This window comes from Arachis duranensis, chromosome 1 (assembly GCF_000817695.3).
Source record: "Arachis duranensis cultivar V14167 chromosome 1, aradu.V14167.gnm2.J7QH, whole genome shotgun sequence".
Taxonomy (NCBI): domain Eukaryota; kingdom Viridiplantae; phylum Streptophyta; class Magnoliopsida; order Fabales; family Fabaceae; genus Arachis; species Arachis duranensis.
In genome coordinates, this window is record NC_029772.3 from 101,803,949 (window position 1) to 101,822,350 (window position 18,402).

Below are 18,402 nucleotides of genomic sequence, written 5' to 3' on the forward strand. Positions count from 1 at the left end.
TTTTCGAAATTATGTAAGTGGTGTTGAATTTTTGCCACTTTGATGTATTAGGATCCAATTGGCTTGAGGAAAACATTCACTCTTACTTATACGATACTTGGGTAAGGTGAGAATACTAGAACTCTAGCTAATCTCTTGAATTAGTATATGAGTATTGAATTTTATATATGAATATGTGAAATTAGGTGTATATGTATATATACTAGAACTTGACTTGTGGACATTTGGAGGCTTGGTGGAGGATTGGTGCCAAGACTTTGATGATTTTGGAACTTGTGGGGCTGTGTGTGTGGATTTGGTAATTGGCCTTGGTCAATACGTGAAAATCGGCCAAGGTATAGTTTAGGTTTCGCGTATTCAATATATAATGTTCTGTGAAAACTTAGGCTAGATGACTATAGGATATGATTTGAATGCAAGTGTATGTTAAAATGTTTAGTGCATTGAGAATAATTGTGAATCAAGTTAGGAGTTGATTGTTGATGATATTGGATATAAAAAAAATGAATGTCGAATGATATGTATATTGAGGATTGGCAAATTTATGGTAATGGCCTTGTATGGAAAATGGAGTGCTAAATGATGCTATGATGATAATTGCCATGTTGATAATAATGAATTTCTATAGGCATTGATTTACTGATATTCTTATTGATATAAGTGTAAAGTTCATGTACTAGAGTTGTTTAAATTGGAGTTTAATTAGATGGAGGAAGGATGGGAAGTGAGGTGCTGTGACGTTGCTTGAGTTTGTGCTGAATTTAGACATGATAGGTTGATTTTTGAAGGATGGCTTGATAAAAATTTGAGGTTTTAGGTTTTTGTGAAAATTGGATTATTGGACAAATTTCGACGAGCCATAACTTGGCTTCCGACCCTCGAATAATTTCAAACTTGTTCTATATGAAAATTGGATCTGCGAAGTTTACGCCGTTCAAAGAACGGAAGAAAAATGATTTAAAATGAAAAAGTTATGTCCATCGGAAGTTTGGATTTGAAGTTTGAAATTTTGCAGCTTTTTCAGATTGAGTAAAATTTTTGGAAAATGTATGCCCGCATGTACGCGTGGCCTGGGATTTGCTTACACGACCATTTGCTTGCAACGCGACCAACCTTTTTGGGTTGGAATTCACGCGTATGAGAGCAGGGAGCTTGCGTACGCGAACAAGGAATTCTCACACCCACGCGTACGCGTGGCCCCTGTTTCAGTAAAACTGTATTTTGTGTTTTCCAAGCCTAATTTCAAACTTCTAAACCCTCTGTTTTCATTCTTTTAGCCCTAAACTATTGTAGTAAGTCTAGTAATGAGCTGAAGCTAGGAAAATGTGATAACTTGAGAGTGAAATAATAATCTTAAATGATGAATTAGGTACAAATTACAATGATCTGAGGTGTATGTATGAGACCATGCTAAACTATGGCTATAAAGAATGAATGTGAGAAAATGATGATGATAAATGATGAGATTTAGGATGACTGTGTGTGACCGAAATGGTCGAGATGTGTATGTGGCCGAAATGGTCGAGATGGCAAAGTTTGGGTGTGATCCCGCTTGCATATTAACTTGAAAATATGTTTGGATGGTAAGTTGAGGACGGAAGTTTCCTCTCTTGTCGTGATGTGGATGTGGGGAAGGTGGAAAGGCACTCTCCTTCGTATTATTTTCCCCACATTCTTCTGTAGTTGCAAGGTGGAAAGGCAAATTCCTTCGATGTGGAAAGGCACTCTCCTTTGTGAAACCTCCAGGAGAAGGTGAAAAGGCACTCTCCTTCGTTTATGATCCTCCTGGAGATGCGCAACCTAGAGACTAATGTCTGGGATAGCTACCAGATGTGTCAGGTTCTGGCAAAGTAACTGACATGTGAGCTTACGACTAGTAGGATAGACATTCATCATATGCATATGTGTGCTTTGTTTCCTATGCATTAATTGGGAATGTCTAATTGATTATATTCTGCTAATTGTTATAATTGTTACTTGAACTACTTATTTTCTACCTGTGCTTGCCTTGTCTGTTTGTTTGTTTATGCGAATTATCGGAGATGGAGGTATGGAGGAAATGAGGAAAGACTTAGAGTTACGGTTAAGTTAGGTTAGACTTAGATATCCTAGAAGACCACATTTTATGGCTTTCGTTTAATCCTTTTAAGCTTTATAATCTGAGTGTCGGCGTTTTAGGATTGCCTCTGTCATTCCCAGGACCTTATATATTATGTGTGTGGCACCTTTACCATGCTGAGAACCTCCGGTTCTCATTCCATACAATGTTGTGTTTTTCAGATGCAAGTCGAGAGGCACATCGTAAGGCGTCTGGAGCTTGTGTGTTATTTTACTTTTGTAACTCTTAGAGATTTATGGAGAATTAGGGTTTATCTTTGTATTTTGGATTTTGGGGTATGTATATATATATATGTAAATATTTTCCGGTCGGCTTTAGTTTTCGCAGGCTAAGTTAGAAGCTTGTTATATCGTTTTCTTGTCTCTCTATTCCTATCTCCTATTTAGTTATGCTTTTAAACCTTAATTTTCTTCATACGCAAGTAATCACGTTTCCTGAGTGTTGCGCTATTATTTTCGCGATTTTTGTTTCACCTATTTTTCAAGGCTCCTAGTTTATCACATCATTTCTACTATTATATGTATATATTTTATCCTTAGAGGTCGTAGCGTCTTGCCACCTCTGTTTTACATCCTAGGTGTAAAGCTCCGTGTGGTAGGTGTTACATTATGGTATCAGTACAGTTCGTTCCTGTAGAGCTTGAGGGACGGACTGACTATGCTTCTGTGCATTCTCTGTATATGTGTCTATGTGCTATTAGAATATCTAACTGATATATGTGGCATAAACGTTCATGAGCATGCATTTGAGACTTGAAGCACTAGACTTGCGATATTAAGACTGATCATCTTGATATCACTTGTTTGGTGTGTATAGGAACTAGATGTTGACTCGCGAACGCGGTCGAGGGCGAGGTAGAGGTAGATTAGGGAATGCTAATCCCGAACCGACAGGGAATGATGCGGTAGATTTCATGGCTGCCCTAGAAAATATGACTGCGGTGATGCAGGCGACAGGCGAAGCGCTAGAAAACCAGATGAATAATGGGAACCATCAAAATAATGGCGAAGAAGGCCTTATGATGCTTTCCTCTTTCATGAAGGTTCACCCTCTGACCTTCAGGGGAACCTCAAATCCCACCGAGGTGGATAGTTGGATTCAGGCAATGGAATGGGCGCTGCAGGCTCAGCAGGTTTCCAAAGAGCAGTGTGTTGAATTTGAAACTTATCAGCTGCAAGGCGAGGCTCAGTATTGGTGGCAGGGAACACGGCGTATCCTGCAACCAGACGGTGTTGTAATCTCTTGGGAAGTGTTCCACACAGAAATTTACAGAAAGTATTTTCCAAGCTCAGTTAGAAATGCCAAAGAACTTGAATTGCTTCAATTAAAACTAAGCCAAATGACTGTTGCTGAGTATACTAATAGATTCAAAGAACCGTGCCGATTTTCTCGCATTTGCCAAGGTGCGCCTGAGGATTTTGCAGAGTTGAAGTGCATTAAGTACGAGAGGGGGCCTTCGGAGTGATATTCTGAGCTTCATTGCATCTATGGAGATCAGGGTGTTTTCTGAACTTGTGAACAAGAGCCGAATAGCTGAAGAATGTGTGAGGAATGCAGCCGTGGCAAAGAATGACAACCAAGAGTTTCATCAAAGAGATCACCATCAGAACTTAGCACCAAGGAGTCAAGAATTCGAGAAGACAGAGAACTACCGACCAAATAGGTAGTATAAAAACAAGCAAGGTCTGTGTTACCAGTACGGATCACCAGGGCATCTAGTTAAAGACTATTCTAGTCCACGTGGGGGAAACTCATGATGCAGATCGATCACAATCACAAGGTTAAGGTAATTGCAATGATTGAGTTCAAGGAGCATTGTACCCACCCTTCTAGGATACCATGATTACTCATAGCCTAGGATAGGGAAGAAAGATCTAACAGTGAAATGTCAAACCTAGTATTTGATTTAGAACCAAACCAAATTGTTCTGAGTAGGGTATTGACATCAAAACTTGCAGAGTTTAGTGAAGTTTTTGGTTGGTGTTGGATGAATGACCGAGACTCTTAAAGATAAGCGAATCAGAGGCATATGGTGATAGTTTATCCACGTAGGAGGTCCCAAGGTGACGGTGGGTCACAACGAGGAGAAGGCAGGCTGAATTGGTCCCTGAATTTTAATTGCGTTGTAGGAGTGAGACATCGCACTTACCCATACTTAAGAAAAATCAGAATTGTAGGTGCCAAATTTAACAACCCAAAACTGTGAGGAAGAGGCATGACACGGATTTAGCTTAGCTGCAAATTGCTCAGGTGGCGCGAGAGAGTGAGTAGCGAGAAAGATTAGAGTCGAGGACCGAATCATTCTTGGTTACTTTATGTATAATAACACTGTTAAAGTTGACAAAACTTGGAAAGCTAGATGAAGTGAGCAGTAGAAATGAAGTCCGTTTGATTAAGCACTCTCAATGCAAAATACCGATGATGTCAGAGGAAGAGAAAGATAACAACAGAAAGGCTTTCGATAATAAACTTACTACAGCTCAATCTAAAAGCCAATTACAATATCACCTTTGTTAATCGGTGTACCATGGTTACATCACAATTTAGCAGCCCAAACATTTCCATACTCATTATTACTCGAACTTATTTCAACACTATAGTTGGTTATTTGGTAGCTCTCCCGATTCTACTTCTTAGTTCATAGTTTTGTTTAAATTTGGAAGCCCTTTTAACAATTGGAGTTGATAATTCTTTTAAATTACTCAAGCCCTCCATGCTTTACTACACATTTTAACTTAAATACAACTGTGTACTTGCTCTTGACTCACACACAGCTAGCTTTCATCACGATCAATCACGAATTCATCTCTTACAATGCCATCAAACAAACCAGAACCGATCTTATCCCGAGCCTACTCGCTAATTTCCAACCTTATCAGCTCTCGTCATTTAGCCATACAAAACAAATATAAGTAACCCGCGATTAACCGATAAGTTTTGCAGCACTCGTAATGAATTGGCCATCTTTCCAAAATTTTACTCCTTACTTGCGTGGCCCTTGTTTCGGTAAAACTGTATTTTGTGTTTTCCAAGCCTAATTTCAAACTTTTAAACCCCTGTTTTCATTCTTTTAGCCATAAACTATAGTAGTAAGTCTAGTAATGAGCTGAAGCTAGGAAAAGGTGATAACTTGAGGGTGAAGTAATAATCTTAAATGATGAATTAGGTATAAATTGCAATGATATGAGGTGTATGTATGAGACCATGCTAAACTATGGCTATAAAGAATGAATGTAAGGAAATGATGATGATAAATGATGAGATTTGGGATGATTGTGTGTTACCGAAATGGTCGAGATGTGTATGTGGCCGAAATGGTCGAGATGGCAAGGTCTGGGTGTGATCCCGCTTGCGTATTAACTTGAAAATATGTTTGGATGGCAAGTTGAGGACGGAAGTTCCCTCTCTTGTCGTGATGTGGATGTGGGGAAGGTGGAAAGACACTCTCCTTCGTATTGTTTCTCCCACATTCTTCTCTGGTTGCAAGGTGGAAAGACACACTCCTTCAATGTGAAAAGGCACTCTCCTTCGTGAAACCTCCAGGAGAAGGTGGAAAGGCACTTTCCTTTGTTTATGATCCTCCTGGAGATGCACAACCTAGAGACTAATATCTGGGATAGCTACCAGATGTGTCAGGTTCTGGCAAAGTAACCGACACGTGAGCTCACGGCCAGTAGGATAGACATTCATCATATGCATATGTATTCTTTATTTGCTATGCATTAATTGGGAATGCCTAATTGATTATATTATGCTAATTGTTGTAATTGTTACTTGAACTATTTGTTTTCTACCTGTGCTTGCCTTGTCTGTTTGTTTGTTTATGCGAATTATCGGAGATGGAGGTATGGAGGAAAGGAGGAAAGACTTAGAGTTATGGTTAAGTTAGGTTAGACTTAGATATCCTAGAAGGCCACCTTTTATGGCTTCCATTTAATCCTTTTAAGCTTTATAATCTGAGTGTCAGTGTTCTAGGATTGCCTCTGGCATTCCCAAGACCTTATATATTATATGCGTTACACTTTTACCATGCTAAAAACCTCTGGTTCTCATTCCATACAATGTTGTGTTTTTCAGATGTAAGTCGAGAAGCACCTCGCAAGTGGGCTTTTGGGTTTATATTTCTGTCCTGTTTTGTTATATATATCTGTGTAGATTCTACCTATATATCTATATTTTACTTTTGTACCTCTTAGAGGTTTATGGAGAATTAGGGTTTATCTTTGTATTTTGGATTTTGGGATATGTATATATATATGTAAATATTCTCCGGCCGGCTTTAGTTTCGCAGGCTAAGTTAGGAGCTTGTTATATCGTTTTCTTGTCTCTCTATTCCTATCTCCTATTTAGTTATGCTTTTAAACCTTAGTTTTCTTCATACGCAAGTAATCACGTTTCCTGAGTGTTGAGCCTTTTTTTTTCACAATTTTTGTTTCACCTATTTTTCATGGCTCCTAGTTTATCACATCATTTCTGCTATTATATGTATAATTTTATCCTTAGAGGTCTTAGTCTTCCCAACTCTGTTTTATATTCTAGGTGTAAAGTTCTGTATAGTAGGGTATTACAATATAAATAATGAAGGACAAATTTGATTGATAGACAATAAATTTCATTAATTAATGATCTAACGAAAAAAATAAACACAAAATCTAGAATTTTTAATTGTACACGAATGTGGGTTAGATTATAGAATCATATTTGCATTTAAAAAAAAAAAACCAAACAAAACAAGGTAAAGCTTTAAAAAAAATTAAATGTGTTTAATACTTTAAACACTAAACCAAACACACTCTTCATCTTTCAATTTTCACTTTCTCACTTTATCACTAATTGTTGTTGCATCTTTCTGAATTTTATCTGTCTACAGAGAAACATGTCACATCATCTCTTATTTACCATTTACAACCACATTCAACAAACATTAAACAACATGAGCCAAGGATATAACCAGAAACATAACAAAATAAGAAGAACCACTTATATTGTAATTTAGGCAACTGAAAAAAAAATTTCTTGAATTAGTATCAGTCCTTTACCATTGCAGAACTAGTTGCGATTAGGGGTGGAAAAAGGCCAGGCGGCCTGCCAGGGGCCTGCAGCCTGGCCTGTGTTTGGCCTGACCTGGCTTGACCTGTTATAAAATAGGTACAGGTCCAGGCTCTTTTAAAAGCCTTAATACATTAATAGGCCAGGCTCAAGTTTACTAATTAGCCTTATAGGCCTGTCAGGCTTGCCTGGGCCTGTTAAAATATAATTAAATATATAAATAATTATTTATTATTAATAAAATTATGAGATATTTTAAATTTATTATATTTTATTATAAATATTTTTGTATATTTTAAATATGTTAGAAGTTTAAAATTTTTTATAAACATTAAATATATGACATATTATATATAACAACTTTTATTAAAAAATAATTTTTTAAATAATATTTTTATTTTTGTAAAAAAAAATTATCAGGCATTTTAACAGGTTTCAGGCCAGGCCAGGCTGAATAACAGGTCAGGCCTAGTACTTTGGCTCAGGCCAATCAACTGTATGACAGGCCAGGCCTGTTAAGAGCAAAGCCTGGCCTGGCCTGACCTGTTTCCACCCCTAGTTGCGACCCACACTCACACCAATCTAACAAACACGAATCTCTATTTCCAGTGATTCTCCTTGCAATGCTTCTATTGGAGCGTTAGTTGTTCGGGTTCCTAGTTGTGTGACTCACGCTAGCCATCATGATTTAAATTGAAAATAGAGAAGATAATCCAAAAAAACAAATTAAAAGAGAAGATATAGCGCTAGTGAAGTGGATTAGGGTTTTTAAAATCGGTTCAGAAATCAAATTGTCATAAAATATTTTTTTTTCCGCCACATCAGCTAGCCGTTAGTTTGCCAGCATATCAGCAACGAGTCGAAATTAGCTTACCGATAGCGTTTCATGGACAAAAAGTGCTCGAAAAACGATTTTAAGTTCCAAAATATAAGTTTAGAAACAAAAATAAGTAACTATTAAGTTTAGGAACCACTTAAGTCGAATATAATTTTAAAGATCACTTTGATACTTAACTTTTTAAATAATTTACTAAATTCTCAAATAATTTCACCAATTCATAAGTAACGATTTTAAATATTCAATTTGTGATTCAACTAAAAATATTCTCTATTCTAATACAATTTTTAAAATTAAATAGTACTTCTCCTAATTGTTTTTTTAAAAATATTATTTATATATTAAAATTAATTATTAAAATTAACTATTATAAATTTATGTATATATATATATATGTAATTTAATTTATTTTTAATATATATTTTATAATTATAACTAATTTTAATATACACCTATTATAGTTATATATTTTTTTATAAAATTACCAATTTAGCTTTTAGCATTTCCATGCTCACCACCTCTATTTTCTTATTTTGTCATCGTTATCTTTTCGAAATTCGAATTCTATATTTCTCTTTCTTTTCTTCCTCCCCCTTCTCTTTTCTTCGCTTGGCTAGTTCAGTATTTCTTCAAAACTAATAACAGATTAAGGAAGGGGTGTTAAGTTTAACAGTAAAGTAGTTTATAGGGTGGGCCACTTGTGCCCTAAGGTCCACGCCACGCGACTCCCTGCGGTGAATCTTGAAGTTTTCCCTTTTCCGCACTGCCCCCTCCCTCTTCTCTTTCTTCAAACCGGTAACTGCTCTCACTCCCTCTTATCTGTGTGCTCCTTCTCCCTCCCATTTCCCTTCTGTTCTTTTCTCTTTCTCAACGATCTAAACTTCAATACACACTTGCTGCCTTCTCTCTCTCTCTCTCTCTCTCCCGCAATTCCCACTCCCTTCTCAGGTAAACCCACTTCTTCCCTACTCCGTCCTTTCTTTTCTTTTTCTTTTTCTTTTTCTTTTTCTTTCTTTCTTTCTTTCGTAATATCCTGTTTTTCTCCCTGACAAGTTGAAAAAACAAATATATATATTTTCTTTTTCTTTTAAGGAAATTTTGTCTACCGAGTCAGGACTTTCTTTTTTTCATTTTTTAAAAATGGTTATTGTTGACATGCAATTGGTGACTTTAGCTTACCGTGCTGAAATGTACTACTAAACTATACTACTAGGGTTTATTGAATGAATTAAATGGGTACTGGAGCAATCGGAGGGAGCCGTTTCACCAATGGGGAAGCTGAGAACAGTGTTCACAAGCAAGCTGAACAAGCTCCCATTGAACGGTTTGTAGGTAGAAGCCAAGACTTGCTCTCTGATGGAAGCAATGCAGTAACGGTAGACCCTGGAGAACAGTCACGCCCACCCGTAGCCGTAAGTCTCAAGCTTGACTCAGTAGTTTGCATTTATACTATTCTTGATTCACTGTATAATGCCACTTCTAAGACATGGTTTGTTTCTATGTGTGGTTTGGTTGTGTTGTTTAGCCTGCAAAGAGCCACCAGAAGGATCTAACATTTCAGGATATGTATCTAAACCAATATGCGTTCGATGATGAGGACGACGATGACAGTGATTGGGAGCCCTTTCAACTGCCAGTTAGCAGGGTCGAAGTTATCAAGTGGTTCTGTAAAAATTGTACAATGGCTAACCTTGACGGCGTCGTTCTTTGTGATGTATGTTTGTTATTGTGGGTGTTTTCATAGAGTAGAAACTACCTTGTCCAATGCTTGTTTGTTATTGATCATAACCTGTGCGGTAATCTGTGGTAAAACTGTTAAGTTTTAGTCTATTCATTCCCATTACTTATTATTATTTTGTGAATAATTATACCTGCCTTCTATGTTGAATTGTGCAGATATGTGGGGAGCATAAGGATTCTAAAATCGTAAATTTTGGGTTTTTCGCTTCTTCCTTAGCAGATGATGATGATCTGAATGGGGTCCAGCCAAAAATAAAAGGGCTAACAGGTGTGCGTCTGGCTGATAAGTTGTTAACCATAAACTTACACCCAAGTCAAAACTTCTTTCCATACACTTTTCTTGGGCATGTTTATGGGAGGAACGAAGTTAAATTGTCATTCTCCAGCTTGTAATTGGTTGTGTTAATCGCTAGTTATTTTGCCTTTCCCAAGGATGTTTTATGATTAGTTTATGAACTTTATTTTAATATCATTAAAATTTATAATCTTCCGGTGGTTGCAAATCTACATTTTTTTTGCACTGAGATTGGGGTGGAGTGAGGTATGATGGAATGCCTAGGGTTAAACCAGTAGCACTCTAGAAATTTAAGCAGGGATAATGGTTTACAAGGAGATATGATATGCAACCAGTTGTGGTTTGGTTTTATGGTTAACAAATAGTGAATATAGAAGAAAACAGGTTATTTAAAAGATTCTGAAAAAGTGTACAGCTGTAAAAAATTCTTTGTATAGGCTGAAATGCTAGCTAATAGCAATCCTAGTCATTAGCTATAGTTAAGTCTGGTTAAGATGCCTTGAATAAATAGAAACTGAAGACATAACTATAGATGCTGATATATTGAAAATCTTCTAACCTTTTTTAGCATTACTAAAAACCTCAATTCAAGAAAAGACATAATTATGGTGCTGCAAATGTGGAAATGTTGATGGCTTGTTTAAATGTCTCTTTAAAAAAATATGATATGTAGTTTCTTGCTCTGTTATGATATGATATTATACCCCAAGTTCATTTTTGTTTTATACTTCCGTTGTAGATTGTGGCTCACAGGATTCAGAAACAATTAGTTCTACAGCAATAGGCTTTGATGAGAGAATGTTATTACATGCAGAAGTATGTTTCTGGTCTTCATTTCTGCCCTTTTGTTGCACTTCAAAGTTGATGCCATGCTTCGTTTCTAGCCTACTAGTACATTAGTCCTCATCAGTTTGGGTTAAATATATAGCCATACACAATTCATTTTATTTGCAATAAAATGAAATTGCTTGTTTCATGGTTCGTGTTTTGTGCTATATGAAAATGTTGAATTATAGACTAGTTTATTTGTGGGAAGTTTTCAATCAACAGTATTGTGAAATTCTCATTTTACTTTCTATGGTGATTCCGAATCCTTAAACTTTCGTTTGCCTAGGTGGAGAAGAAATCTCGGAGAAGAACTATTCATATAAGGAAGTTAAAGGGTTTGGATTTTGGAAACACTAAAAATGGTAGAAGGGAACTTTCACAATACATTTTGGATGGAAAAACTTCTCATATATGGTGGATGATCTTTTGGATGCAATCTTATAAAAAATTTCACTTTTAACTATCTAACAAGTTTCTGAAATTTGAAGGAAAGAAAGGATTGCCAAAATATGGATCTTTATTTTTTAGGAAGAGAATCTGCATCATTGGCAATTGTTTTACCAACAAATGTATTGTACCCTACCTTGTAAATCTATTTTATTGTCTACGTTATTCATCTTAAAGACATCCACAGAACATAAGTCATTTCTTCTGAAAATTGTCATATGGGACTCACAGAAATTTGGCATTCCATTGGCCTCAAATGGGGCCTAAAAATGGGTTGCTCCTTACTTCATGCTTAATTTGTGCAAAGTTGAGGTGCTAGCTATGGGTACTTGACAAAGAGCGACTGAGTAATTGAGAGAGACATCAAAGAAGATGCAGTAAATCTATTGACACAATAGTTTAGGTAGTGGCTTCTTGGAGCAATACTTTACCATCCACCATAGTTTTCAAAGTGTCTTAACCCCCTCGGTGTCTTCATCATAGTGTCAAAATCATTCTTACACTGACGAATAACTTATAGCATATGGGAATAGTATTTTTACAAAGTAATCTATTAGATTCAAAGTAAAGGGAAAGACTATTATAGCTTATAGGAATAATACAATGATTGAAGTGGTCAGTGGTCACCATTTGTCTTAAAGGTTATTCATTTGAGCCATGGAATCAGCCTGTTGTGAGTGCATTTGGGTCTAGTCCTTAACCTCAACCTATATCATTTTCCTTCCATAAAAAGAGGAAATGGTGTCACAAACTCCCAATGAGAAGAAGAGAATAGATCCTCCTAACCAAGGGCGTACTGTCTGACCCTCAAAACTTTGCACTTGTTTTTATGTCATATTAAGTTTGGGAAAAGAGTGTATTTGTTGTGATAAATTAGTCAGCACGTAACTTGTAAGAACCACTTGTGTATTGAGAAGTTCTAAATTAAATTGTTATTAGTTTTATGGAATTTGAATGACTAGTATGATCTGCCTCAAGTTATAGTGGGTTAGTATATAGTGTGGCCATTTTCATCATAAAAAGTGTGGTACCTCTCATAGCCTGTGGTGTCTAATGTTTGTTGTTATTCTGTTTTTTGTCCTTTCCTTCCTTTCCATTTTTGGATCTCGGAAAAAGATAGATTGCTTGAGCCATGGTCTCTACATTTTGCAACAATAACGTTTGCATGAATTCTGAAAGCCATTTGTTGCACCTTATTTATACCAAATAATAATTTTTGTTGGCTCTATGCCTTCATATTTTTCTTGATGAGATAGTGTACTTCCTGGTGGTTGTCTCGTTTGCTGCATAGGTTGAAAAGAAACCAAGTCTTCATCCTGAAAGGCCAGATCGTCTTCGAGCCATTGCTGCTAGTCTTGCTAGAGCTGGTAATTATCTGCTGTAAAATTGTTTGTCATCCATTTTCTCTAAGAAACAAAGTTTATTGCATAGCATTATTACCTTATTTACTTTCAACTTTTATTTTATCTTTGATAGTATTATCGGTCAAGTAATCAACGAGGAATAATTTGAGTCATGCAGGTATATTTCCAGGAAGATGCTTTCCAATTCCTGCTAGAGAAATAACTCGAGAAGAACTTGTTATGGTAATTGACTTCCACATTTCTTGGATGAATAGGAATGTTGTCATAGGTACATTTCTATGCATTGATATATTTAGTGATGAACGAGACAGAATAGGACCACCAAAACAAATGCAGTCAATGTTTGGACTTACTTTTAGTGGTAAATTATGGGGGGAAATTTGGTTTATAATAGAGAAGCTGCCTGTTCAAGAATAATCTTTTGAAACTCCAATTTTCCATTAATGTCTCTTGTGTTCCCCCTAATTGGAAATCAATTGAGTACTTTGAAACATGATCCAAGTTTAACCCTTTTACATATTATAACTGAAGGTTCATTCTTTGGAGCAAATTAATTCTGTGGAAGTTACAAGCCAGGCATTTTCTAGGTATGACAATATTTTTGTCTCTCTAATTATCTTTCCCTTCTGGTTACTCCTCTGTAAATTAGCCAAAATTGCCTTTTGACTTGCTCATTAATGAAATTCTCTTTTCAAGTTATCATCCTTCCACCTCCTAGATCCTAATCCACTAACTGGACAGAAAATTTAGTGAATCTTATTAAATGTCTTGGCTTCAGTATGCAGTAATACTCTTGATTTTTCTTTATACAAGTATTTTCATTTTGATTAACATCTCGTGTGATTGCAGCTATTTCACTGCAGACACATATGCCAATGAGCATTCCGCCCTTGCTGCTAGGTTGGCTGCTGGGTTGTGTGCTGATCTGGCATCAGCAATTGTTTCTGGCCATGCCAAAAACGGATTTGCTTTGGTATGAATAATTGAGTTGCTGCCAATAGCTGCCATTTCATGTCAGACAATTTAAGTTTTAATATTGATTTAACTGTTGTTTTCAATTAAATCAGGTTAGGCCTCCTGGTCATCATGCTGGTGTAGCACATGCAATGGGGTTCTGCCTTCACAATAATGCTGCTGTAGCAGCATTGGCAGCTCAGGCAGCAGGGGCTAGGAAGGTGCTAATTTTAGACTGGGTAATGACGATTCTCTGCGTCTTGGTGTAAACAATTTTTTTTTCTTTTTCTTTTTGACTTTTTGAAGGCATTATTGGCCATTCATTGTTATCAAAGTATTTGTTGATTCTCTTTCGTGTTTGTTGCAGGACGTTCATCATGGAAACGGTACACAGGAAATTTTTAATAGAAACAAATCGGTGAGCTGTATATAGTTATTTTTCTTATTTGTGTTTTTCTGTACTTGTTATGCTGTGAACTTTTAGCAACATGATAATTGTGCTCCTTTGTTTTTTTTCCAATTGAAATATTTGGACTTCATCATTTTGGTATTTTATTTTAATTCCTAACTTTTTAGCAACTCGTTTGTGCTTTTAGTGGTGCTAATGAGTTTTTTTCTTTTTTGTCATGTAGGTCTTGTATATATCATTGCATAGACACGAGAGAGGTTTGTTTTATCCTGGTACTGGAGCTGCTGATGAGGTACTTGACTGTAGAATTCTTTTTTTGAAGTTTCAGCCAGGTTTACTGAAGAAAAGTATTACATTGCATTAGTCATTTGTGTCGTGATCACAGAAGCCTTTGGAATGTGTTCATGAGTGATGTTCCATGAACTAACTGTCCCAAAAGGATAAGTTTATAAATGAAAGCACATGAATGGTTTTATATATAACATTCCTTATCTTGTAACAAGCAAGACCCCATTGGGCATGAAGCAAGGACAAAGGTTAACATCACCTTAGCTTTTGCTAAATTTAAAAGAATAGGTGAACCACTTGGTCATAGAGATGACTTGTGAACTTGAGCAAAAAAGCAGTCATTAGGTTAATACACACCACTACCTTTATATCTAACAAGATTCTTACTCATGGACTTATGATCTGATAACGGTACAGTTGCTATTGCTATGTGCCCTTGGCAAGATGAATTTTCTGTTGGGACTTCATTTTTTATTTTCTGTTCTGAACTCCCCTTGCAGCCTTTTTTTTTTGAAATGTTATGCATCTTTAAAAGTTTTATTGGTTAGTTTTCTTGCTTAATTTTGATAGACAATTGGCCTCTATATTTATTATTTAACGAATTATAGCAGAAAAGCTGGCTATTTGTTTGAAATATGAGAAGTGATCTTTAGTCTGTTTTCTTTATTTCAGGTTGGTAGTAGGGGTGCTGAAGGATTTTGTGTAAATATTCCATGGAGTCGAGGAGGAGTTGGTGATAATGATTATATTTTTGCATTTCAGAATGTTGTCCTTCCTATAGGTTAGTACATCTTGTGGCATATGGGAGGTATATTTGATTTCTTGTAGGTAGCATGGGCAATAATTTCTTAGCTGTGCCTTTTAGAAAGTGAAGTGATGAATATAAATCTACTTTAAGTAAACACATTTTGTGTTTCTTAGATTGCCTGCTCCTCCTATCTTTTAAATATAAATCATTCGCTGCTTAAAATAATAACGGTTCTCTTTTTTCCCCAGCTTCTGAGTTTGCTCCAGATTTCACCATAATATCCGCAGGTTTTGATGCTGCAAGAGGTGATCCCCTAGGATGTTGCGATGTAAGGATTTTGTTATTCAAGTGTTTATCTTTTGTTTTGTGAAACACAATTTGGCTATTGTTCCCAGTGGTACCATGCAACAAAATTACTCATTATCATATATAATCAACCTAATACTCATTTTCCTCTTAACAATCTTGTGCTTTAGTTTCTATTAATTAATTCCATTCAAAATACTTGAATTGACATAACCAAATTCAACTATTGTAAATTTCATTCTATGATGCAGGTTACTCCGTCAGGCTATGCACAGATGACACATATGTTGAACACCCTTTCTGGTGGAAAAATGCTTGTTATTCTCGAAGGCGGGTATGTAGCTTAAAAGCCTTTCATAATTGTTTGTTATTTGGCTGTATTTCACTCATAGTTAATATCAACCACCGATCGCAGCTACAATCTTCGTTCCATATCTTCATCTGCCACTGCAGTAATCAAGGTGAATTCTATTACTGTTTTATTGTTTACAGTGATATGCATTCTTGAGGGGTTCATTAATTCTTTGTCTTGTATATATGAATCTGTTGTATAATGGTGAGAACAATACATGGCAGCTTATTTCTCCTTGAAATTTTTGTTCCTGGCTTGGCTTATGTGGGAGTAGGTATTGCTGGGTGATAATCCTGAATGTGAACCGGAAAACAGCGTTCCTTCTGCAGCCGGCCTGCAAACTGTCATGAATGTCCTCAAAATTCAGAAGAATTATTGGCCATCCTTGGGACCCATCTTTACTGATGTGCAGTCACAATGGAGAATTGAGTATCGCAGACTAAAGAGTGAGGAACTGCTTGTGATTTGTATTTTTTGACTTTACACAGCCGAGTTTCATTTAGTGAAGCTTCACTTATGAAATGCCTTCATACTACTAATTTATTGATAATTTTTGCAGGAAAACGTGTCAAGAAGCAGCGCAGAGTCCTGGCTCCTATGTGGTGGCAGTGGGGTAGAAAAAGTTTGTTGTTCCATTTCTTGAATGGCCACCTTAGTGTAAAATCAAAATGATTTTGTTGGCCTTGTGGATCTGAAGATTTGATATACAAGTGTACCTTGTAATTGTTAGAATGTTGTATATTCCTTCTTTGTTAGGACAATGAGTTCTGCTTTTACCATGATCATAACATTGCAAATGAAAAGTTTATGGCCTTTCATGTTGGTGGAAGGATGGGAAAGAAGTTGAGTTAACAGTTAAGTCATCAAATTACAGAAAGGGACTACAATTATTTCTAATGCCCTTGCATGAGTTTTTAGTATTTACCAAACATAGGAAGATTGAGATTGAGATTGAGATCGAGATTGAGACTAAATTAAATATTTATATTGTGTTTGGTGTAAAGTGTAAAAACTAAAATATGTTTCTGCATTCTGTACAAATAAAATTACTTAAACACCCTTAATATTGAAATATACTTTACTCATCATCATCACGACACCCCCAACCCTTCTCCCTCCATCAACACTGCAACCCATGGTATTGCCACCACTCCTAGCCACCACCACTACCGTATTTGCCTTAGTCACCTCCCTCTCACTGTCTCTAAATCTCTCTATCTCAATTTCTGTTTTCCCTCTCACTCTCACTGTCTGTCCAATCTCACCAACAATGGTAGCAGCTGCAGCAACTCTAATAATCTGAGTGGTGGCGGCACTGGCCAGGCAAAACTGTCCAGACTGGAACGGAGCGGAGGGGACACGTGGTGAGGTCTGGTCGGTGGAGATTGCATTCGAGTGTGATGTGGAGAAGGCCTTTACACATTTCGTGAATGAGGTTGGTGGAGATGGGGAATTTGAGGAGGATTTTGTAGAGAGGCGGTCATGTACGCAAAACTAGACGTGGCCGCCGCAATTGTCGAATATGGTGCTGATCACCATGGATTTGGAGGGGCGAGGTGGTGCCATGATGGCTGTGGTTCTAAAGTGTTAGCAGTGGCAGAACTGCAGAAGGACTAAGCCGTAAGTTTGGAATTTGAAAAATTGAGGGTATTTTTGAAAAAATTGTTAAGATTTTAGTATTTGTCTTTAGAAATTTCAGTCTTCTACCGAAGAGATTGAATTTTGTGTTACGAAATTGAAAATTTAATTTCAGTCTCTAACTACTAAATACAATATTAAGTCTCAGTCTTCTAGTGTCTTATACGGTCTTTGTCTCGCAAACAAACGCTGTCATAATCTTAGTTGTAGTCTCTGGAAACAAACATTAACTTGGCGTTTAGTTAGGAAGACTGAGATTGGGGGATTGAGATTTAGTATTGTGTTTGGTGGTAAGATACTGGAATTAAAATTTCAGTTTCCGTCTCCAAAATTTCAGTCTTTTCAGTATCTTCAAAAAGTGGGGACACAAGAGATTGAAAATTTGAAGACGGAGACTGAAATTTTAATTATATTTTTTTTATAAAAAATATCTTTATTTAACTTTTTAAAATCTAAATATACTCCTCAATTTCCATATTTATTTTAAATTAAACATAATATTGATACATAACTCAATTCAACACATTTTACACCAATAACAATACAGAGACTTAATTCACTCACAGTCTCTATCTCCTAGTCTCAATCTCTCAATCTCAGTCTTCCTTTCAAACACAGTCTTAGGGATGTGGGGTGCCTTGTTGATTATCCATCCTATAGAATACCAAATTGAAAGACACTATTTAAAGCTCATGTGCAGCAAAAGGTTTTATTCACCAAATTAACACAGCACAATTAATGAAACTAAGCATAAACAATCATAGTGAAAGATCCACAAATCGAACCCAAACTAACCCTCTTTAGAGGACAAATTATACCAAAATCATTGGAGGGTAATCATACACATGATATTTATAAAATCACAGTGACCTTTGTAAGATGCTTTTCTATTTTTTAAAAGAGAACATTGTATGTAAGGCTACATTTGATTTTGAAAATAAAACAAGATATTATAACATAAGGAATAGAGATTAAAATTAGTGTTTTGTATATCTTACTACTGCCTTTGTATTTTTTTCCTGACACA

At 36.2% G+C, this 18,402-nt stretch overlaps 2 protein-coding genes across 3 annotated transcripts; both read left to right on the top strand.

Annotated features, from left to right (window-relative positions):
• Positions 1–2,942: 2,942 nt before the first annotated feature.
• LOC107471197 (uncharacterized) lies at positions 2,943–3,584 on the top strand. Its single transcript, XM_016090644.1, has one exon. The coding sequence runs from the start codon at positions 2,943–2,945 to the stop codon at positions 3,582–3,584; it is 642 nt and encodes a 213-aa protein (XP_015946130.1).
• Positions 3,585–8,607: 5,023 nt separating this feature from the next.
• On the top strand, positions 8,608–16,634 carry LOC107469358 (histone deacetylase 15). Of its 2 annotated transcripts, none has more exons than XM_016088740.3 (18): positions 8,608–8,954; positions 9,220–9,418; positions 9,532–9,720; positions 9,903–10,014; positions 10,781–10,857; positions 12,608–12,683; positions 12,838–12,902; positions 13,212–13,267; positions 13,530–13,653; positions 13,748–13,873; positions 14,002–14,052; positions 14,267–14,335; positions 15,004–15,112; positions 15,328–15,407; positions 15,637–15,719; positions 15,801–15,846; positions 16,012–16,183; positions 16,297–16,634. In XM_016088740.3, exons 2-18 carry the CDS (start codon positions 9,239–9,241, stop codon positions 16,407–16,409), a joined length of 1,728 nt encoding a protein of 575 aa, XP_015944226.1. In that variant the 5' UTR covers positions 8,608–8,954; positions 9,220–9,238; the 3' UTR covers positions 16,410–16,634. The 2 variants fall into 2 exon arrangements, with proteins under 2 accessions (XP_015944226.1, XP_015944232.1); XM_016088746.3 differs by having other exon boundaries at positions 8,608–8,801.
• Positions 16,635–18,402: the final 1,768 nt, after the last annotated feature.